Genomic DNA, 21,110 nt, shown 5'->3' on the forward strand with positions numbered 1-21,110 from the left:
GTGTGCTTTTTGATACCAATCTTTCATTTGAAAGCCACATTTCTAGCATCTGTAAAACCGCATTCTTCCATCTTAAAAATATATCTAAACTACGACATATGCTCTCAGTGACAAATGCAGAACAGTTAGTTCATGCTTTTATGACCTCAAGGCTAGATTACTGTAACGCTCTCCTGGGTGGTTGTCCTGCTCGCTTAATAAATAAACTACAGCTGGTCCAAAACGCAGCAGCTACAGTTCTTACTAGAACCAGGAAGTATGACCATATTAGCCCAGTTCTGTCAACACTGCATTGGCTTCCTGTTAAACATCGTATAGATTTTAAAATCTTGCTAATTACTTACAAAGCACTAAATGGGTTAGCTCCCCTAGTACCTGAGCGAGCTCTTAACGCATTATAGTCCTTGACGTCTATTGCGATCTCAGAATTCAGGCCAGTTGATAATACCTAGAATATCAAAATCAACTGCAGGCGGTAGATCCTTCTCCTATTTGGCACCTAAACTCTGGAACAATCTTCCTAGCATTGTTTGGGAAGCAGACACACTCTGTCAGTTTAATTCTAGACTAAAAACGCATCTCTTTAACCTGGCATACACTTAACACATTATCAATTTATGTTTTCAAATCTGTTAAAGGATTGCTAGGCTCCATAAATTAGGTCAGCCGGAACCAGGAACACTTCCTATAACACCCGATGTACTCGTTACATCAGAAGAAGAATGGCATCTACACTAATATTAGTCTCTCTGTTTATCCTGAGGTTTACCGTAGTCGGATTCAGGCCGTATCCAGGTGAGATCAAGGACCTGTGCCTAGACACGACAAAAATGCGGCTCTGAAGTGTCAGCAGAGATTGTATCAACTAGATCATCCCTGTGAAGGCCTCATCGACACGACAGCCAGTGGCACAGATCCTCAACAAACCGCCCCATACCAGCGTGATGAATACGATCTTCGACTAGATGGAACTGGAATAAATACTTTGACTGTTGCGATCCCAATCGGACTTATGAAAGCTGCCTGAATCATAATCATGCACTGTTGGCCAGAGGAGAACTGCCACCCTGACTGAGCCTGGTTTCTCCCAAGCTTTTATCTCCATTTTAACACCTGTTTGCCACCTGATGTCACCTGTTAGAGTTTGGGTTCCTTGTCGTCGTCGCCTTTGGCTTGCTTAGTTGGGGACACTTGACATTTGATATTCAACAATGTTTTGATCTGCCTGCATTGACACCATTGTATGCGAACTGAACTGAGCTGGACGATGACACCATTTTCTTTAAGAGCTGCTGTGCAGCCAAAATTATATACCAGTTATCACTGTAAAGCTGCTTTGACACAATCTGCATTGTAAAAAGCACTATATAAATAAAGGTGACTTGACTTGACAAATCGAGCTTTTTGTCGGACACTCAGAATATGACATGTAAACAAACAAAATGGGAATGCTGTCTGACTTTAAGTGCTATTCCACTGCTCTTTTCCATGAAGGAAGTTAGAAATTCAGATTTTACAAGATGACTGAAATGCAGCAAAAAAAGCTGAGCTGTCAATTAATTTTGCTGAAAATATTAATTATGAGATATCTCATATCACATATCTGAGATTGTAAGGAGAAATTGATTGGGATTTCAGATTGTGAACCTGCAATCCTATATTGTACTCTTGGACTAAAAAGATGTGCAGTCCATTCAATGTTTGCAACTTTATTTGTCTCTCTCTTTTGTTTTTCTTAGAATAAACTGTTCCAAAATTCCCTCTGCTCCAATCTCAAAATGTCATGCTTGTGTACTTTTTTCGTTTTCCTAACCAATCGATAAAGCAATCCATTTCCATACATCCATAGATGGCTACCAAATGTCTTATGCAGCAAACAATGATAATAACTAAATTTTATTTATTCATTTTAAAGGTACACTATGTAACCTTTTTTGTTTAAAATTAACAACATTTAAATAATGAGTCAATACAGCATCAATCCTTCTTCCAAATTTGCGATTTTGTCTTACCCTGATTCACTATGACAAGCCTTGGGGCTGTCAAAATTGCTGAAAAACTAAATTCGAATTTTATAGTTAAATGTTATGAATATTCAAATTATATTCAAATTTAAAAGGCATAATTTCAGTTAGGGGGAAAAAAGCATTTGGCTTGTCTCCTGAGGCTACAAGAGGGTGCAATGAGCCAAATATTAATAGCTTTTTGTAAAAAGTTCTGGCAATTGACTAAAACTGCAGATTAAGAAGTGATTTAACATTCTGGAGAAGCTCTGGTAATTATTACATCACCCTTCGTCCCATATTAATCCAATCCTGTTTCGAGTATGGCTTAAGAAGAAGTTTTGAGATTGACGACTAGAGAAAATCACAGCATCACTATTTAAAACTGATCGTGATACGAGGGTCAGTGCTTTTTAAAACACTTACTGATGTTGTTGCATTCATTTTTGTCTTGCTAAGTGAAATATTTATGGCCTGACTGACTGATACACATTGTGTGTACAAGCAAACTGTAGGGACACGTTGACCACATGTAAGGGGGTTACAGCAGATCGTCCCAGTATTTGTTTAACACTTAAAGTGCTATTAATAGAGCAGACATGTGGATGAGATGGCAAATAGCCAGAGAAGCACTGACTTTGTCAGATATTTGTTGATCATCAATAAACACGGATGTGTCTGGAGTTGTTTCAAACTCATGCAAGTTTTCTGACTGAATTTATATGAAAGCAATGGCCTAACACTGGTTGTCTGTGTATTTGTCTTCAGCTGAGTCTCAGGGCAATGGCCACACCTGCTATGGTACAGGAACAGCTTTGCTTACAGTACAGTACTGCGCGAGAGAGGATGAGGTTACAGCATTCTTGGAGTGATCAGGAATGCACACGTATATAAACTGTGACTTTGACCCCTTGATCTCCCGTCATCTCAGAATAGGAGAGAAGCTCAAGTTCTGATTGGTCAGGACGAGGTGTGAAACACTCTGATTGGCTGGGCCGATATGTAAACTCTTATTAGTGTCTTAAATGTCCCAGTAAAAAGCCATAGGGCTGATCTTGCATGAATTATACCAGGGGCTTTTTTAAAACTAGGGATTTAAGTTTCAGAGAGAGAGAGATAGGGAGAATAACGAATTATTAAATTAAATTGAAATTAAATTGTCCGCTTTAAACATCGAACATTATTCTATTAAAGGACTAGTTCACTTCTGAATTAAAATTTCCTGATAATTTACTCACCCCCATGTCATTGAAGATTTTCATGTCTTTCTTTCTTCAGTTGAAAAAAAATTCAGGTTTTTCAGGAAAACATTCCAGGAGTTTCCTCCATATAGTGGACTTCAGTGGGGTACAACAGGTGGAAGGTCCAAATTGCAGTTTCAGTGCAGCTTCAAAGCACTCTACACGATCCCAGAAGAGGAATAAGGGTCTTGTCAAGAGAAACGATTGGTCATTTTCTCAAAAAAAAAAAAAAAATATATATATATATATATATATATATATATATATACACATACACACTTTTTAACCACAAATGCGCGTCTTGCACTGCTCTGCTATCCGCCACGCATGACGTAATCACGTTAGAAAGGTCACGTGTGACGTAGGTAAAAGTACAGATCCAGTGTCTACAAAGTGAACGTGCAAAGACTAAGTCAAATGCCCTTTACAAAGAAAAAGGTAAAACAATGATGTCGGACAATTTTGAAGTTGGAGGAGAAAATGAGATGGAGTTTTTTGCCCTACCACGGTACTTCCTCCTACGTCACGTGTGATGTAATGCTTGGCGGATCGCAAAGCAGTGCAAGACAAACATTTCTGGTTAAAAAGTAGATACATGAACAATCGATCAAGACAAGACCATTATTCCTCCTCTGGGATCGTGTAGAGCCCTTTGAAGCTGCACTGAAACTGACATTTGGACCTTCCACCCGGTGAACCCTACTGAAGTTCACTATATGGAGAAAAATCATTTCCAGATAAGACTTTAGTGACTTCTTTTGGCTTTAGTACAATGACAAAACAAAAGCCTGTTATTTAATTTTGTAAACAATGTCTTGTCTTTATAATATCACACTTGTTATTTTTTAAGCAGCATAAATAGATCTCTATATACTACACTCTTAAAAATAGAGGTTCTTTATTGACATTGATGGTTCCATGAAGAACCTTTAACATCCATGGAACCACTTAAAGGATTAGTCCACTTTCAAATAAACTTTTCCTGATAATTTACTCACCCCCATGTCATCCAAGATGTTCATGTCTTTCTTTCTTCGAAAAGAAATGAAGGTTTTTGACGAAAATATTCCAGGATTATTTTCCTTATAGTGGACTTCAATGGCCTCCAGACGGTTGAAGGTCAAAATTACAGTTTCAGTGCAGCTTCAAAGGGCTTTAAACGATACCAGACGAAGAATAAGGGTCTTATCTAGCGAAACGATCGGTCATTTTCGAAAAAAAAATGTAAATGTATATGCTTTATATAAACAAATGTTCGCCTTCTAAGTGTTTCCGCCAAAACCGCATTTCCGTATTCTCCAAAAAGTTTACGCTGCATGTCCTACACCTTCCCCATAGACATTATAATGTCTATGCCCCTTCCCTATTCTACTTACGGAACGAACGCAGCGCCAGTTACATTTTTTCCGTAAGTTGAATAGGGTAGGCGTAGGACATACAGCGTAAACTTTTTGGAGAATACGGAAATGCGGTTTTGGCCGTTTGGAGGCCATTGAAGTCTACTATAAGGAGAATAATCCTGGAATGTTTTCGTCAAAAACCTTCATTTCTTTTCGACTGAAGAAAGAACGACGTGAACATCTTGGATGACATGGGGGTTAGTACATTATCAGGAAAAGTTTATTTAAAAGTGGACTAATCCTTTAAGGGTCTTTATAATGGAAAAAGGTTCTTTAGATTATAAAAATGTTCTTCACACTAAGAAAAAAATGGTTATTTTAAGAACTGAACACTAAAAGGATCTTTGGGGAACCAAAAATGCTTCTTCTATGGAATTACTGTGAAAACCCCCTTTTGGAAACAGTATTTTTAAGTGTACATAAAAATTAAAAAGTGTCTTTTTATTTAAAAAAAAAAAAAAAAAAAAGAAAGAAAAAAGATAAATACACTTAAATACACGTAAAAGATAAATACACTTTAGCATACTTTAAAAAGAGTACTTATTACAGAAACAATATACTTTAAAAGGGTATACTTAAGTGTGAACTGAATGTAATGTTTTCCGATGCTTAACTGAATGTTAATTGCAATTAAGTTAAAATGTATTATAGTTTAAATTCATATTAAATACAATTAGCTGAACTTTAGAGTGGTTTATTGACCCACTTAAATAGGACTTAGGTCCTATACACATTGTCATTGAAATGTGTACTGTTGGATGTACTGACAAGCATTTAAGGTAAACTAAAATATATTTTAATGTAATTTCTGTATCTTTCTATACTAAAACTTTTTTTCTTTTAGAAGTACACTTAAGTGTGTTAAGAAACGGTCATGAAAGTGTACTGTCTTTAAGTACACTTAAGTGGCCTTTTATTTCAATCATATTATTCTCTTCAAGTAAATCCTTTTATAAATATACTTTTAAGATTTAAAGTACACTACAAATGCAAAACAATTAAGTGTAATTCTTTTTTACAAGGGGATCATACCATAGTTTTAACTGATTTGATATTATCATAAAAACTAAGTTTGCAAGACAAACACTGAATGGTGTCTTAAAAAAGATTTCCCTGAATGTTTACAAAAGCCTTGATGTCTGATGGTTATAAATTCCTTATGTAGTTTCTGAGACCATAAGAGAGAGACAAACCGATAGACAGATACAGCACAAAAACTCAAAACAGACAGACTAACCAGATTTTGATGCATATAGCTTGAAAGCTTTAAGAATTTGGTTCCAGATGAGGCTTTAAGCTGATATAACGATACATACTGTACGTGTTACAGTGATACAGCACTGACCTGGTAGCGGTGGCTTCAGTCCAAAAGGGCCTCTGGACGGGGAAATGCCACGAACAATACAGTCAAACAGAAAACTGATCTGCTCGCCCTCAGCACATGACAGGAGGAACACGCCGGCCCCTACACACAGATGTTAAAGGTAGAGAATAATGTCATCATTTAGTCTGTGGAACATAAAATGAGAATGATATTGGATCATTGACTATGTTTACATGTACCATCATAATTCTATAATATACAGTGGGTACGGAAAGTATTCAGACCCCCTTACATTTTTCACTCTTTGTTATATTGCAGCCATTTGCTAAAATCATTTAAGTTCATTTTTTTTCCTCATTAATGTACACACAGCACCCCATATTGACAGAAAAACACAGAATTGTTGACATTTTTTGCAGATTTATTAAAAAAGAAAAACTGAAATATCACATGGTCCTAAGTATTCAGACCCTTTGCTGTGGCACTCATATATTTAACTCAGGTGCTGTCCATTTCTTCTGATCATCCTTGAGATGGTTCTACACCTTCATTTGAGTCCAGCTGTGTTTGATTATACTGATTGGACTTGATTAGGAAAGCCACACACCTGTCTATATAAGACCTTACAGCTCACAGTGCATGTCAGAGCAAATGAGAATCATGAGGTCAAAGGAACTGCCTGAAGAGCTCAGAGACAGAATTGTGGCAAGGCACAGATCTGGCCAAGGTTACAAAAAAATTTCTGCTGCACTTAAGGTTCCTAAGAGCACAGTGGCCTCCATAATCCTTAAATGGAAGACGTTTGGAACGACCAGAACCCTTCCTAGAGCTGGCCGTCCGGCCAAACTGAGCTATCGGGGGACAAGAGCCTTGGTGAGAGAGGTAAACAAGAACCCAAAGATCACTGTGGCTGAGCTCCAGAGATGCAGTCGGGAGATGGGAGAAAGTTGTAGAAAGTCAACCATCACTGCAGCCCTCCACCAGTCGGGGCTTTATGGCAGTGTGGCCCGACGGAAGCCTCTCCTCAGTGCAAGACACATGAAAGCCCACATGGAGGACTCCAAGATGGTGAGAAATAAGATTCTCTGGTCTGATGAGACCAAGATAGAACTTTTTGGCCTTAATTCTAAGCGGTATGTGTGGAGAAAACCAGGCACTGCTCATCACCTGTCCAATACAGTCCCAACAGTGAAGCATGGTGGTGGCAGCATCATGCTGTGGGGGTGTTTTTCAGCTGCAGGGACAGGACGACTGGTTGCAATCGAGGGAAAGATGAATGCGGCCAAGTACAGGGATATCCTGGACGAAAACCTTCTCCAGAGTGCTCAGGACCTCAGACTGGGCCAAAGGTTTACCTTCCAACAAGACAATGACCCTAAGCACACAGCTAAAATAAAGAAGGAGTGGCTTCACAACAACTCCGTGACTGTTCTTGAATGGCCCAGCCAGAGCCCTGACTTAAACCCAATTGAGCATCTCTGGAGAGACCTAAAAATGGCTGTCCACCAACGTTTAACGTTTACCATCCAACCTGACAGAACTGGAGTGGATCTGCAAGGAGGAATGGCAGAGGATCCCCAAATCCAGGTGTGAAAAACTTGTTGCATCTTTCACAAAAAGACTCATGGCTGTATTAGATCAAAAGGGTGCTTCTACTAAATACTGAGCAAAGGGTCTGAATACTTAGGACCATGTGATATTTCAGTTTTTCCTTTTTTAATAAATCTGCAAAAATGTTAACAATTCTGTGTTTTTCTGTCAATATGGGGTGCTGTGTGTACATTAATGAGGAAAAAAAAAAGAATTTAAATGATTTTAGCAAATGGCTGCAATATAACAAAGAGTGAAAAATTTAAGGGGGTCTGAATACTTTCAGTACCCACTGTATAATGATCTAATGATCATAAACTATAATGAGATTTAGGCAATATTGTGATTAAATTTACCTCATGTAAATACAACAATTCTAATAAAATTGATTTTATTAAGCTCATAATCGTATCAGCCATAATCATAGTATAAAACATGCAGTGTATGTTGATTTAAATCTCAATCAGAGCACCGGTGTATCAAAAATTTTTGATGTGTCAAAGTTTCAATTGTCTATGGAGGGACAGTTCAATTGACAGCTGTCTATGGAGGGACAGAAAGCTCTTAGATTTCATCAAAAAGATCTTCATTTGTATTCCAAAGATGAATGAAAGTCTTATGGGTTTGGAACAACATGAGGGTGAATAATTAATGACAGAATTTTCATTTCTGGGTGAACTAACCCTTTAACCCAAGGCTATAAATACAAAGGCAAACTAAACAACAAAATTAACATCAGGTGCAAATCATAATCAAATCAATGAAACACAATGGAAACAAACTGAAACACAGGAGATGAAGCCGATTGTAGTGGAAACCCAGACGGGGCAAAGAAACTGGGCTATACAGAAGGTCCTAGAGACCAAGGTGGAGCCACGGAGCCAAGTGGCTGAGGTGAAGCCAGGGTGGACGATGGACTAAGGTGAAGCCAGAGGGAAGGCGGAGCCCAGCAAAGCCAAAAGGGGTGGAGGGACGAGTCACAGATGAAGCTCTGTAAGTCCATGGTGCAGTCAGAGTGACGACTGATCAAGGAGGATACAAGGAAGCCCAGTGGAGCCATAGGGTGACGGTCCCTCCGATGGAGCCAAGGGGGCGAGGAGCCACGGTGGAACCGACAGGTCAATGGGCCGAGGTGGAGTAATAGGCATGGAGGTTCTAGGCAGAGCAAATAGGTCGACACTCCGGAGCTGAACTGGTGAACAATCAGCTCGACGTGAATTCACAAAACACAGAGCACGCAGCGTAGAAGAAGAAGAAGAGCTGATGAGAAGAAGTGAAGACAGGGTTGAAGGACTGGGTAGTGCAGGCAGTGGTTTTAACAAATGGCCTTCCTGGCCAATACTGGACACACAGACAGTCTAAAAGTCACAGACAGCGGCCTCCTTATCTGATACAGGACAGGCAGAGTTTTCAGGAACGGCCCTCTTGGCCAACATGGAAAAAAAATAGACTTTTCAGGAACTGAAAAATTCAAATTAGATCCAAGGACTGGTTTGTTATAATCGGCCAGACGAGACCCGATCTAAATCCGATACTTTGTGCATATACTATTTTGTTATTGTTATACCACACAAAAGGCACAAAAACATTATAAAGCACGATAAAGTTTTTCTGCACTATATTCCAGGTTTTCTGAAGCCATTTCATAGTTTGATGTGAGGTACAGATCAATATTTAAGTTTTTAAATTCAAGTTCACGTGAATGCTTCCCTCTGCAGCGGCTGTCAGTCATTCTCCATTCAGCATTCAAACAGTGCGTTGTGTTCGGTTACGACAGTCAACACGATAACACTCTCTCCAAGATGATTCAATGTTTCTATTATTATACTTGATCTGTTGATAAAGGTCTATGGTTTTGCATAAAAGGACTTTATTTGGCTGGAGTTTATTGCTGTTTCTCATGTTACTTTCTCCCGGGTGTCTGTTAGATCACAACACTGGAGTAGAGAGCACTATAATTGCTCTTCACGCACACAGTAACTGAAATTAAAAGAAAAGGATCAATAAACTATTGCATAGAAATATTACACTACGCATCAACATCTCGCCCCTTTGTGCTTTGAACTTTTCAATGCGAAGCGCTGCCTCTGCGCACTGTGAGTCCGTGTTGCTCAGTGATGCTCTGTATTGAGCCTTTCATATTATAATACTTTTGCACAATGAAAGATTATTAATAGCCATTCTTGTTCTGTCCTATCTATCATATGTTGCTGCTTCATTAAAAAGTTGCGCTTAAAATTGAAAAGAAATGTCTTTTAATTTTGTAGTATATATATATATATATATATATATATGTTTTTCATGAATGTATGAGTCATACATGACAAAATCATGCTTCATGAATGAAGGAGTCAGCCTGACTCCTGTTTATTTTGAATGTTAACCAAGCTACTGAAGCTACTGGTTTATTTGCAGTTGTTGCACTGGTGCACAATTATTTAATAAATAATTCTCTACATTTGTTTCTGTGTATTGTTTTACAAAGTTAGGAAAATTTTTTTTAAGTCAAGCCTGATGCCTTTCACAAAAGAATGATCCCAGTCTCTTCCACACAGTGAGGTATACAGTTTATTAGGTAATTCAGCACTGTTTATTATTTTAGTATCGGATCAGAATCGGTATCGGCCAATACTGCAATCCCAGGTATTGGTATCGGAGGCAAAAAAGGCGGATCAGACCACCCCTACTTATACCACGGCTTGAATTAAACTTTATACTAAGAGCTTGTGAATAAGTAAAGTGTTTTCTTTATTCAAAAGACAATGTGTATAAAGGCTAATGTTTTATGTATTTGAGGAGCAGAGAAGAGTGTCTTTGCTGTCTAGACATAGCCAATACAGCCTGAATTGTAGCGGTTGTACACTAACCTGCAATTTTCGCTGTTTCAAAACACACCGCGCTGAATATAGCTTGCCATGGTGACATATCCTCTGATAAACTCTTTAGATCTAACAGCTAATGCCAGCAAATTGCCTTGCAACTTACATAGGATGACTTTACAACTGAGTGTGGGCATTTCACTCACATTGGATGCATCAACATCACATTTGCAGAGGCCGTACTATTTGAATTCATGATTTGTTGACTGCTAAATTAAAATCTTAAACAGAATGATAAAAAAATGTTATTAACCAGTTAATGATAATTTCAAATAAGTATTTCTGCTCAGAACAATTAAACTTCATTTAACAATTTAACATTTAACCCTCTCCTCGGACAGCATGCCAGATACGCATACCATTTACGCAATCAGACTTATTTGTAAGTGTAAAATTGTGAAGTTCCTGTTAAAATTTTGCTAGTTTATAGTTTTTTTTTTTTTATGTTCCTTGAACCGGTTCAGAGCCTGGTCATAACAGATCTAAAAATGAGTACTTCCATATATCCATCCTTCCTCAACACAGGATGTTCCTCAGGTTTGCTTTCGGGGGCGAAACTTACCAGTATCGGGTTCTTCCTTTCAGCCTAGCCTTGTCACCTCACACCAACACAAAGTGCATGGATGCAGGTCTGGCTCTGTTGTGACTCCAGGGCATCTCTGTACTCAATTAAATGTAAATGTAAATTATATTGATGACTGGCTAATTCTAGGTCAGTCTGAGGAAATAGTGTTTCGACATTGAGATGTCCCCATCCACATGAGATGCCTGGGGTTAAAACTGAACTCCAAGAAGTCTGTGCTTTCTCCACTACAGAGAACCACTTGTCTATGGGTGGGGCTCAACTACGATGGAGGCACGTTTGTCTCCTGCTGGTATTCAGTCGATTCTCTCAGCCATAGGTGAGATCATGCTAGGCTAATCCGACACTGTGAAACAGTTCCAGAGACTGTTGGGACTCATGACAGCTGTGTTCAGTGGGATTACTTTTGGCCTTCTGGACATGAGACCATTGCAGTTTTAGCCCAAGACCAAAGGGTTTTCCCAAGGGGCAACCCATTTCACATCATTAGGGTTAAGCGCAGGTGGTTTTGTGCCCTAGTGATGTGGAAAAAGCCTTGGTTCTTGTCCCAGAGACCTGTGTTGGGGGCCTCTAGTCATTGCAAGATACTAACGACAGACGTGTCCCCACATAAATTGCCTGGAGATGATGCCTGTATTTCTAGCTCTGAGGTACTTCCTCCCAGACCTCAGTAGTTCTTTTCCTTTCAGACAACACATTGGTAGTCTCACACACAAATCATCAGAGGGGTCTGCGGTCACTCCTTTTTTGCAGACTGATACACCACATCCTCCTTTATGCTCCTTCAGGAATCAGCGTGTCGAATCAGCGGTTCGGAGCGCCAAAGTCATGTGATTTCAGCAGTTTGGCGGTTTGACACGCGATCCGAATCATGATTCGATACGCTGATTCATTATGCTCCGAAGCTTCCTGAAGCAGTGTTTTGAAATCGGCCATCACTAAATAAGTCGTTATTTTGTTTTTTGTTATTTTGTTTTACTCACATGAACTGATTTAAATTGTTTTTAGTACCTTTATGGATCTTGAGAGAGGAAATGTCATTGCTCCCTATGTAGGCCTCACGGAGCCATCGGATTTCAACAAAAATATCTCAGTTTGTGTTCCGAAGATTAACGAAGGTCTTACGGGTGTGGAACGGCATGAGGGTGAGTAATAAATGACATTATTTTCATTTTTGGGTGAACTAACCCTTTAATGTGTCCATAAGAGAGAGATAGAAAGAGATGTTAATCCATTTATTACTTAAAGCTCATATTTTAAGGTATCACAAACAGCATGCGCACAGTTTTCTATTGAAATTCTTAAACATTCCGAGGTTTGATATTTTCTGATAATGACTGTCGTCAATAACAACGAAGCTGTATAACAAACTGCTGTATAACAAACTGACTCACTGGCGCCATCTTGCGTCCGCTTATCGACTGTATTGAAAATGACTATTCGTGTTGCCAGGGCGATTGTTTTGTACATTGTAATGGATTATAAAGTAACAAGCTAGATGTACATTATCCCTTACATCTCAGGACCTTTATTACAAACAAAACAGATGATAGAAAGATCATATTATTTTGTCTATATAATACAACTAGGATAAAAAATAGGATTTGAGTATGAGAATTTTTTTTTTTTTTTAATGACTCGAGACTCGACTTGTACTCGTGACAAAAGACTCCAGACTTGACTCAGACTTCAGTGATAAAGACTTCAGACTTGACTCGGACTCCAGCTCAAAGACTTCAGACTTGATTCGGACTCCAGATAAAAGACTCGTAAACATCTCTGCACACAATACACGCACCTGGCCTCTTCATTTTTCTACACCAGGATCGGAGCGAGTGGCCATCCTCCCCCGTTTCTCCAAGCCAGGCCCATCTCCATTTGTTTTTAACAGACTTCCTCCAAAAGCAGCACGTCCATAACTGATATGCTAGCTTAATGCGTAAACTCTTGTTTTTTTTAACAAGGCTAATACCCTCTCCCACCACCACACACGCGCTCTGACCAATCAGAAGTAATTGTGTGGTTAAGAGCCAGCCGTTTCAATGAATATAATTGAAATGAATAGCTGAGCCAGCAGAACAACAACAATGCGCTACATGTTTCTTTTCCCCTCATTTTTTCCAGTTGATGGAAATCTGTCATAATTTTTAAATGTGAACTCGTGAGACAACTCACACATGTGATGGGACATTATTTTCTTATTTATTTATTTATGAGAGTAGACAGGAAGCACTTGTACTATTGTATTGTATTCTAGCACTTGTACAACCTTTACATAAATTTAAGAGAAAAGTTGGGAACAATAATTAAGGGACAGGCTATAAAACTGTCCCACATTCCAAGGATGTTCTTTTAAAACAGCACACACTACCAAGTTAGTTGTCATTCTAAATGTTTAAAGGGTGTTGTAACATTTTTCCCAACATTATGAGGACATTTAAAAAACCTTTTTACAAACAATGTATAAATGTTTTTGTGATAACTTCTTGAGAACATTATTGAAGACCAGATAACTTTGAACAAACATTCTATTAGTATTACTGGAAGAACTTTTGTTCATAAGTTTGAGAGAACCTTGCTAGAACTTTAGTCAAAGTTATGAGAACATTCCCTATTAGCTGGGAAGACCACCCAAAACCAGCTGACACTTCACAACCACACAAACACTGTCAGCTGTGACCACACACACACAATCACAATTAATCAAGTAAAAAAACAGTTTTGAATGCTGTCACAAACCAATGCCTCCATTCAGAGCATCTCACTACACATCTCATTATAAAAACACATCTCATTATAAAACACACTAACAGTAGCTTCAGCACGATCTACATCTGTTTCAACAAATGAGTGTAAAAATGAGTTTTAAGACTGGATTTAAAAGCAGAAAGTGTTTGGGCCTGCCTAACATGTAGAGGCAAATTATTCCAAAGTTTTGGGGCTGTGACTGCAAAAGCACCCATTTCAGCTTTTCAGCCTTCAGCCTTTTCAGCCTTGTTCGAGAGTAAAAGCACAGCGGACCTAAGTGCGCTTCATGGAGTCCATTTAATGAGCCAGGAAGCCAGTGAAGGGAGGTCAGTATGGGTGTACTATGTTCTTGTTCCTGTTAAAAGACGAGCAGAAGCATTCTGTACCATCTGCAAATGTTTGAGGGAGGCCTGATTGATCCCTACATAAAGGCCATTACAGTAGTCAAGGCGGGTCGAGATAAAATCATGTATAACCCTTTGAAATTTTTAAAAGACAGAAAAGACTTGACTTTGGATAATTACCTCAACTGAAAAAAAAAAAAATGGATTTAATTACTGAGTTAAATTGTTTATCCAGTTTAAAGTCACTGTCCATTACACCCAGGTTTTTAACACTGGGCTTCACACATGATTTTATAGCACTCAGATCCAGGTAAGGGCATTGCCAGGTCCAAATACCATGACTTCTGTTTTCCCTTCATTGAACTTAAAAAAAATTTAAAGCCATCCAGGCTCTAACATCCTCAAGAAAGTCCAACAATGGTGCTATAGAGTTTGCATCTTTCCATTTCAAAGGCGATAAAGTTGTGTATCATCTGCGTAACAATGAAACGAGATGCCATATTTCCTAAAAAGGAAACCTAAAGGATGTATATATAAAGAGAATAGGATAGGCCCAAGAATGGAACCCTGAGGGACTCCACACAAGAGAGATGCCGAGGCTGACACAAAATCCCCAAGGCGGACCGAAAAACTTCTGTCAGACAGATAAGATTTGAACCACTCCAATGCAGTACGCTTAATGCCAACACAATGCTCCAATCAAAATCAAGATGTTATGGTCTACAGCGTCAAATGCAGCCGTAAGATCCAGGAGCATGAGAACAGCACAATCACTAGTCAGTGGCTAGTAACAGGTCATTAAAAACTTTTAACAGGGCTGTTTCTGTGCTATGAAGTGATTTAAAACCAGACTGAAACAGTCTGATTCAAGGGACATGAAAGAAGCACAGACAACAGTACAATTGACAATGGTTATTTATCAGGAAATATCAGATCTCAGAATGCCATGACTTACCAATCAGAACCAAGTATTCCAGAGAGCTGTGTAATAAATTTAATTAATTAATTAATTAATTAATTACGCTCGTTCGTATCTGGGTACTGATCACCTTGTCGGGTTTTATTTTGTGATAATAACCAGCTGGATGTACATTATCGATTATGAATGTGATACTATATAACTATATACTAAATGTTATTTTATTTCCAATATAAAAACAACAAACTTGTATTTCAGACAAAATTTGAATAGTTAGTTTGTATATTTTTTACTTTTAAAAAAGTCCCAAAATATGCCAAAGCATCAAACTTTACTTGTCACAAAGCAACAGACCATGATAACTAACCAAACCTTGAAATTGCATTTTATAAAAAAGGCTAAAAATAATGAGCCTTTTCATTTTTATATTAGCATACTCACAGTAACCACAGCGTGTTCCTCCCTCAAACACAAAGCCGTTGTTGACTGGCCCGTATCTCCGCAGGTCCAGCAGATTCCAGTGGCCAATGATGACGGCCGGCAGGTCTTTAGCGATGACCAGGACATTGTTGCATAAATGCAGAGTCGCCGCTCCACTTTCCAGTTTAGTGCCAGGAAGCACAGAGACGCTGAAACTGTGGACTGACAGAAGGGAAAACATGATTTGCATGCACCATTCAATCAGATGTAAACAATAAACTGAAACTGATGGACAAGTAAGTGATGCTTTCCTGTGCAAAACTAACAATATGTTACAGTGTGGTAACCAAGGTGCTATGGGTGGTTGCTAGGTGACTTCTAGGTACTAGTTTCAGAATAATTAAGGATGGTTGCTTGGGCACTGCAAGGTGGTTACTAAGGTATTCTGTGTGGTTGCAAGGGCGTTGCTAAGTGATTTTAAGGATGGTTTGTGCGGTTGTTAGTTGGTTACTAAGGTATTTTGTTAGATGCAAGGGCATTGCCAGGTGGTTACTGGTGTGTTATTGGTGGTTGCTAGGTAGTTTCTAAAGACTTCTGGTTGCTAGGGCATTGCTATAGGTGCTTTCTGTGGTATTTTGTGTGGTTTGTAGGGTATTGCAAGGGAGTTAGTAGGACAATGATAGGTGGTTACTAAGTTATTTTGGGTGTTTGCAAGGACATTGCAAGGTGGGGTATTGCCAGGTGATTGCTGTTGACTGCTATATATTTTCTAAGGAATTCTGGGTGGTTGCTAGAGTGTTCCGGGTGGTTGATAGGGTTGTTAATAGGGCTGCACAATTTATCGCACGATACGAAAAATAACATTGAACTTAAACGTGATTATCACTTAAATGTGATTCTTTATTTTTTATGTGCAGCCTGTCAATGAACTATGGCTTCAAATGCTAAACCATCTGAAAGCACTGCGAGTTTGAGTCGCTTATAATGTACATTTGAAAAAGCAACACGCGTAAAACATCTTTCCAGACATGAGAAGCATTTATTAAAATCTTGTCCAACAAAAGACAACATTTAATAACATGTTTTTACTCAAACTCACTTAATAACTACAGCTGAGCTGTACGTTTTTACAGTTGGCTTCTTACACAGAATAAGGCAGTCGTGTGTTTATTAGTCATGTTTAATCAATCTAAGCTTTTCAATCTTCTGTTTATTCAGCTGCAGCGATAGTATGATGCTAATAGGAATTCTGAAGTGATGGGTGTTATGTACTTCTACTGCAGGGCATATTTAGTGTTTCTGCGCAAGATCGCCCTCTGGCTTTCAGATGGAGAAGCATTTACTATGATCACAGAGCCGTACAGCTCTGACACGCTGCGCATGAAATAATCGCAGCCTTTGCCAAATCACGTGCGGTTTAATCACGATAAATCATGCAGCCCTAGTTGTTAAGCATGCTATTAATGCAATGAAACAGGAAGTTGTTGTATCTCATGCATACAATGTCCAATCTGCCTCAAACTTCACATGTTTGATAAGAGTATTGGCCTTAACACATCTACATGCCCATATTCAGTTATAGTCATAGCGCCCCCTATTGGAAACAGGAAGTGACATTTAACACTGTGATGCACTATTAGCAACATAATAAAATATGCCATCGGGTGTGTCTCAATCAGCTCCCTAGCTCCCGAGCTCGTGAATCAGTATATTGTGTACACAAATTCGGGCACTGGTAAGGACAGTAAAGGATGCTGGTTCACTACACTTTGGGACACTTATAACTCTATTTCTGGTGACGTGACAACATCCTCATTGTACAACATCACTACTAGTATTTATGAACAACAGCAGAGCTGATATTTTCTGACATTACTTGTAATGTTATTTAAAGTACATTATGATAAATTATTTGCTTGGTACATTTACGTGCAACATTTCAGCCGTAAATAAATTGTAAATGTTAGCTAGATTATGTTCATTACCTGTCTAGCAATGTATGTTTATGCAGAAATATAATAAAATAATGGTTTGTATTTTTAAAAACATCTATCATGCTCCCTATATGCTCCCTGGTTTTCCCTGTGCATTGTGGGACTTTTTAAGGAGCGAAAGTTTCAGTGCCCTGGAAGGATTCTGCGATTGGGACAGCCCTTAAAATGGCCGACTCCCTGGTCAATGCCCTGACTACTGAACTAGGGAGCTGGTTGAGACACACCATGCTCAAACATGCTAGCAACACTTACTAAGTGCTAAAGCATGCTATTAATGCCTGAAACAGGAAGTTGTTGTAACTCATGCATTCAATGTCCAATCTGCCCCAAACTTTACATGTGTGATAAAAGTCCTGGCCAGGACACATCTACATGCTAAAATTTAGGTTTAGTTATAGCACCACCACCTGGCAGCAGGAAGGGTGGCAAATGCAAATGACTGACGTAGTCCTCCTATATTTACCTACTGAGGCTACATCCATACGAAGCCAGAGTTTTCCCTATATCTGCGTACACATGAAACCACTGAAACGACTCAAAACGATGTAGTATACATGCCAGATCAGTATGTGGCTCTGTAATTCTGCAATAGAGATACACTTAAAACAAAGAATAAGACTTGGAGCATGCACATAAACCTTGCGCGATGTATACAAACTTTAGTAAAGCTTAGAAATAAAGCTTTATTTTAATAAAGCTTTAGCCTCGGTAGCTTCTGCAGCATGAACACAAGCATGTAGTCCTCTATTGTTATTGTTCTTGCTGTTTTGTGCTGTTAGTGGTGTCTGACTAGGGTCGACACGTGGGGTGAGGACATCATCGTTTCACAAAATATACGGATTGGCTGTACACACGAAAACGCAAGGGCGTCGTTTTCAGATTTATCCACTCTAGGACCCGGTTTCAAAAAATAGCGGTTTCACCTTCTGAAAACGCCGGATCCGTCTGGACGAAACGCCTATACGATACAATTTTTTTGTGTATACAGCTAAACTCGTCTCCGTGTGGACGGGACCTGAAATGCATTTTGCCCTCTGTGCTCTGTTTTCCTAAAGCCACCAGGTGGCAGTGGCACGGGTGTGAGGACCCTTTCATCGCTGCTTGCAGCTTTAATTTACACTCATAGTTTTATTTATTATATTCAATGAAAATCATAAGTTTTGGATTTGTTTAGATCCCTAATCCAACTTATGAATGACAGTACTCCTTGCCTCAGCAAACAGCACTAACTAAAAACTCTAGTAAGTATTCCTGATTCCAAGAACTTCATTCACTTACTTTGGTCTGTGCAGTAACAACAGCTTGTCTTTGTCTGTGTGTGTAAAATGTGATGAGGGAATGCAGGCAGGGTTAAACCTGTTAGCACTAACTTTGAAAGAGATTTATGAGGGTATACAAATCAAAAAAGAGGCAGCTACAAACACACACACACACACACACACACACACACACACAGACACGCAGCTGACTGTATCACATGCCTGCTCACAACTACAAAGAGTTCAAGCACATACACAACAATCATATGAATCAATCAAATCTCTTTGGGTAGCTGATGCATAATGCAGCATGATGTTGGTTTCAACATCAAAACGTAGTTAAAATGTACATCAATGTGGAAAAGTATATGCTTTAAATGCTCTAACTGGTCAAATGTGTCACCATATCGCCTACCTCAATATAAATGGTCCTGTTTCGGTGTGACAAATTATTTTTAAAAATCATTTTAATTTATAATTATAAATATATAACACTTAATAGACAGTAATTATTCCATGTAGTCTTTGATATGAGCTCATAAAGCTGCATACGTTAAAAAATATATAGATTTATTTTTAAAAAATAGATTTAATGTTAAACATTTAGCAACTAAACTATTTGACTAAACTACTAGGTTTGCGCAGTATAACGCTACTTGGAAAATATCGGTATATATTTTATTTCAAATACTACGATATCATGATTTTGCTAATTTCGGTACTTGATACACTGCTGTTCCGAAGTTCACCGCTAGGTGGCAGTGTGCTACCCAAACTGACGCGGCAAATGTGACAACACAGAAGAACAAAACGGATAAAGCAGGTGAATCTCACTCAGCACGACCAAAACTAATTAATCACGCTGTTTGTGAAATTACTTCTCACAAAAAGTCTTCAAATTACTGATTTGATGTGATAATATGTGTTAATTAATTTACTAATAAATGGTTGCGGTGATTTCCCACATTATAAACATGAAACCTGCAGGAATGAGTAAAATTATGTGCAATACCCACAATCCCACCCCGAAATTCAGATCCTGTATGGTATTGATCTAACATCGATACTACGTTATTAGATTGTGGTATCGTTCTGAAGCCAAAATTGTGGTATCGAGCCAACCCTACCCCTTTATCATGGATACAGATACAGATAGCTATTATCTCATCGGTCATTGTGGACTGTAAGTGACTGTTTTATGGGTTAAATGTTGAACTCTGACCTTCCCCAAGGCAGTAGCGTAGTCGCAGGTCCCAGCTCTGCAGCGCCTCCCTGCTGTCAAAGCCAAGCATGGCAGTTTGACTGAGACACAGTATTGAGAGGATGAAGGGAACGCCATCAGCGCTGACACATGCCTCCAGACCGCAGATGTGCTCCAGCGTTACGCTGCTCCTGTCCTTCACACCGCGCTCCTTATACATGTACAGCACCAAACAATCTGACACACACAAACACACACAGTTTACACATTAGCTTTTATAAAGGACATATTTAAAGAGATTTATTAACCTTGACATACAGTCACGAAGGTCTAAAAGCTCCACTTGACCTTGATGACAATGACATGACTATGATTATGACATGACTATGACAAGTCTTTCAATATTTTAACATAGCACTGCTTATTTTTTTGTTTTTCCCCAAGACATAGTAAGAAAATACTATACTTACCTTTGTTTTTGTTTTTGTAAGAGTGCAAGAGAGTTTTTGTGTGTGTGTGTGTTTTATGAGGACATTTGTCTTATTGGAGCTGTCAATGATTTACTTTATCCCCCTAAAAAATTGAATGTGAATTTTAATTTAAAAATTAAAAACAACAGAATTGAAATGGTATGTTCAAGTCACTGTATGTATTAAATGCATTTTAATGTATTTTTGAATAAATTAATAGATCCAGAAAAAAAAAAAAAAAAAAAACGTAATGTCTTTGACCCGGCTACAGCATTTGAGCTTATTCGGTTTTTGAACACGGCCCTGATTTTTGTTGTTGTTGTCTTTAAAAGAAATTAATACTTTTATTCAGCAAGGATGCATTACATTTATCAAACAGTAAAGACGTTTTTACAGTTTTTCTCAATCGATTTGATACATTTTTCCAAAGTAATGTAACTGCTCTCAAAACAATTACAGTTTTTTTCAACTGTTCACACACAAAATCCTTACTTATCACACAATTTCTGAAACCTGACACTCAAACACCAGAATGACACAATAAATCTGCAAAACCATACACTAATTATTGGTCTTCAACTCAATTTCATAAAACACTTTTTGCAAAACACAACACACAATTCTCTATGTAACACACAAAAATCTAACAGGAAGTATCTTGATTTCCTTTTTCCAACACAACCATTGTTTCTGTCCAACTACACATGGTTGATGTATTTCTTTTCTTTCGTACTG

At 38.5% G+C, this 21,110-nt stretch overlaps 1 protein-coding gene across 2 annotated transcripts in view; it reads right to left on the reverse strand.

Moving 5' to 3' along the window:
* dok7a (docking protein 7a) overlaps positions 1-21,110 on the reverse strand; it is a 47,737-nt gene that overhangs the window by 23,390 nt on the left and 3,237 nt on the right. For both annotated transcript variants that reach the window (XM_051900290.1, XM_051900289.1), the window contains exons 3-5: positions 19,927-20,142; positions 15,473-15,673; positions 5,990-6,109 (exon numbers count right to left, since the gene is read on the reverse strand). In XM_051900290.1, the coding sequence (XP_051756250.1) occupies positions 5,990-6,109; positions 15,473-15,673; positions 19,927-20,142 (537 nt within the window). The remainder of the gene's footprint in view (positions 1-5,989; positions 6,110-15,472; positions 15,674-19,926; positions 20,143-21,110) is intronic.

The sequence above is a fragment of the Ctenopharyngodon idella genome, chromosome 7 (genome assembly GCF_019924925.1).
Source record: "Ctenopharyngodon idella isolate HZGC_01 chromosome 7, HZGC01, whole genome shotgun sequence".
Lineage (NCBI taxonomy): Eukaryota > Metazoa > Chordata > Actinopteri > Cypriniformes > Xenocyprididae > Ctenopharyngodon > Ctenopharyngodon idella.